At 37.3% G+C, this 3,633-nt stretch overlaps 1 protein-coding gene across 1 annotated transcript; it reads right to left on the bottom strand.

The window, feature by feature from the left end:
* Positions 1 to 613: 613 nt before the first annotated feature.
* Positions 614 to 1,033, bottom strand: LOC111400093. The gene has a single exon (XM_023027542.1). The coding sequence runs from the start codon at positions 1,031 to 1,033 to the stop codon at positions 614 to 616; it is 420 nt and encodes a 139-aa protein (XP_022883310.1).
* Positions 1,034 to 3,633: the final 2,600 nt, after the last annotated feature.

Below are 3,633 nucleotides of genomic sequence, written 5' to 3'. Positions count from 1 at the left end.
GTGTTTGATTGACATGGAAAATATCACCTAGAAAAGAAAATATTTTCCATCTTTTGTGGAAAATAAAAACCACCTCTACTCAAAAAAAATGTTTTCCATGGAAAAAAATAGTAATCAAACACTCTAAGTAAGAATTTGGGTGAAAAATTGATATTTTCCATGAAAAATTAATGTAATCAAACACATCCTTAATGTTGGAAGTGGGGAGTTATATAATATCTAAATTCAAATCAATTTTATTGTGAACAAGAAACACACGTGGCCGACTTAATGACACAAACCAATTAAATAAAATATTATAAAGTATCAATTTCTTCAAACATCAATATCTTAAGCTTAGATTATCCAAATTAAATTTTTCTTCAGCATAATATGCATGATTAATTACGATTTACCCAACGAGCCCAATATTCATATACTTATTGTCGCTCCGTCAATATCTAGTTTTTCACCCAAATAAAATTAAAATTTACTATATATATATACATTAGTCCCTAAACTTCCAAAAATATTTAAAATATAATACACATAAATTAAATTATGTTCTATGAAATTTCGGGACATTACAATCTCCCCTCCTTAAAATATTTTCTTCCTCGAAAATTTACCTGGGTCAATCGAAGAGCTCTGGATACTTCGTTTTAAGCTCCTCTTCTTTCTTCCAAGTTGACTCATCAAGTCCATAATTTTGCCACTGGACCTTGACCAAGGAAACCTCTTTGTTTCTAAGTTGATGTAGCTTTCTGTCGAAAATCATCGCCGAGGTTTCTTTATATGATAAGTCCTTCTGTACGTCCAATGTCTGATAACTTATTACATGATTGAGATCATAAACATATTTTTTGAGCATCGATATATGAAACATGTTATACACTGCTGCAAGTTCAGGTGGTAAGATAAGTCGATAAGCCACAACACCAATCCTTTCAAGGATCTTAAAAGATCCAATAAATCGTAGTCTCAACTTTCCCTTCTTGCCAAATTTCAATACACCCTTCATGGGTGCTACTTTAAGGAAAACTTTGTCACCCATACTAAACTCCAAATCCTTTATTCTACGATATGCATAACTTTTCTATCGGTCTCGTGCTGTCTTTATTCTAGCTCTAATCTTGTCAACTGTTCCAACTGTTTGTTCAATTATTTCAGGACCTAAAATTCTATTGTCTCCAACCTCATCTCAATGGATAGGGGATCTGCACTTCCTACCATAACGAGCTTCATATGGGGCCATACCTATAGTGGCCTGTAAATTATTGTTGTAAGCAAACTCCACTAAAGGCAGGTGTGTCTCCCAACTACATCCAAGATCTAAAACACATGCCTTCAACATATCTTCCAGAGTTTGGATGGTTCTTTCTTATTGCCCATTCGTCTGAGGATGATAAGCAGTGCTAAACTTCAGTTTCGTCCTCATGGCTGTCTGCAAACTTTTCCAAAATTTAGATGTGAACCTCGAATCTCTATCTGAAATAATAGTGACTGGAACTCCATGCAATCTGACTATCTCTTTGATGTAAAACTGTGCAAGCTGTTCCATGTTGAAGTTACCTTGATTGGTAGAAAATGGGCTGACTTCGTCAAACGATCAACCACTACCCAGATAGCATTGTGACCTTTTGCTATCCATAGGAGGCCTACCACAAAGTCCATCGTTATGTGTTCCCACTTCCATTCTGGAATATCCAAAGGTTTCAGTAATCTTGATGGCCTTTGGTGTTTTGCCTTGACCAGCAAGATAATACATTTTTCAATGAACTGACCAATTTCTCTCTTCATATTTCTTCACCAAAATGTATCTTGGATATCTCGATACATTTTCGTACCACCTGGATGTGCTGAATACGGGGTAGAGTGAGCCTTTTCCAGTATCTCATTTCCTATTCTTTCATCTTTAAGTACACATAACCTTCCTTCAAAATCAGCACATTATCTGCAGACATTTCTAATCCCATAGGTTTGTTTGTACCAACCTCAGCCTTTATCTTCTATAGAAATGGATCCTTATTCTGTGCTTCCTTGATTCGATCCCGAAGAGTAGGCCGAATCATAAACGCTCTTACTCCTGCTGTAGTCTGAGTCGGTGGCGGGATAACTTTCAATCTCAATTTCCCAAAGTCCCTTATCAAGTGTTTCTGCACTGTGGGTAGAACTGTTAAATATGATCCTGTCTTTCTACTTATGGCATCTGCAACTACGTTAGTCTTACCTGAATGGTAATGAATCATGCAGTCGTAATCTTTTTCTAATTCCAACCATCTCCCCCGTCTCATATTCAGTTCCTTCTGTATGAAAACGTATTTAAAACTCTTGTGGTCTGTATAAATTTCACACTTCCCACCATAGAGATAATGATGTCATATCTTTAAGGCGTGAACTACCGCTGCAAGCTCCAAGTCGTGCGTTGGATAGTTTTGTTCACACTGCTTCAACTATCTCGAGGCATAAGCAACCACTTTTCCATACTACATCAGTACACATCCCAAACCCTACTTAGAGGCATCGCTGTAGATCACAAATCCCTCCGAACCTTCAGGTATTGTCAATATAGGAGCTGAAACTAGTCTTTCACTTGAGTTCTTGAAAATATTTTTCACATTTTTCTGTCTACTGAAACTTCACACCCTTTCTTGTTAACTGAGTCATCGGCCCTGCTATTCTTGAGAAGCCTTCAATGAATCTTCTGTAATAGCCAGCTAATCCCAAGAAACTGCGGACTTCACCCACACTAGTCGGCCTTGGCCAATTTGTTACTACTTACACTCTAGCAATGTCTACTTCGATTCCTTGGACGGTAACCACGTGGCCAAGAAAACCTATGCAATCAAGCCAAAATTCATACTTCTTGAATTTGGCATATAATTTCTCCTTTTTCAAAGTTTCGAGTACTATTCGAAGTTGTTCCTCATGCTGCTTCTTATCCTTTGAGTACACAAGTATGTCGTCAATAAATACTATGATGAATTGGTCTAAGTATTGATGAAACACTCTATTCACGAGATCCATAAATACAGTTGGAGCATTGGTCAAACTAAAAGGCATGACAGTAAATTCATAATGCCCATAACAAGAACTGAAAGCAGTTTTCGGTATATCACTTGCCCTAACTTTCAGCTGGTGATACCCTGACCTCAAGTCAATCTTTGAAAACACTGTAGCACTCCTTAACTGGTCAAACAAATCTTCTATTCTTGGTAGCGAGTGCTTATTTTTTATGGTCAGATGCTTCAATTCCCCATAATCAATGTACATCCTTATACTCTCATCCTTCTTCTTGACAAAAAGTACAGGCGCTTCCCAAGGAGATACACTCGGTTGAATAAAACATTTCTCCAGTAACTCCTCTAATTGCAACTTCAATTCTTAAAGTTCTTTCGGTGCCATTCAGTACGAGTCCTTAGATACTGGTGTTGCTCCATGAACCAAATCAATTATAAATTCCACTTGCCTATCTAGTGGAATGCCTGGCAAATCTAATGGAAACACGTCTGTAAAGTCTCGCACGATGTTAATATCGTTAACAGTCGATTCTGTATGTTGAGAACCGATAATGTTAACCAAGAATCCCTAGCATGACTCCTTTCTCAACATCTTCTCCGCTTGTATAGCCGATATAAGACGAGGTAGAGACTT

This window comes from Olea europaea, chromosome 9, assembly GCF_002742605.1.
Source record: "Olea europaea var. sylvestris chromosome 9, O_europaea_v1, whole genome shotgun sequence".
NCBI lineage: Eukaryota > Viridiplantae > Streptophyta > Magnoliopsida > Lamiales > Oleaceae > Olea > Olea europaea.
Note: the sequence above shows the minus strand (reverse complement) of the source record. Positions and strands in the feature narration are given on the sequence as shown.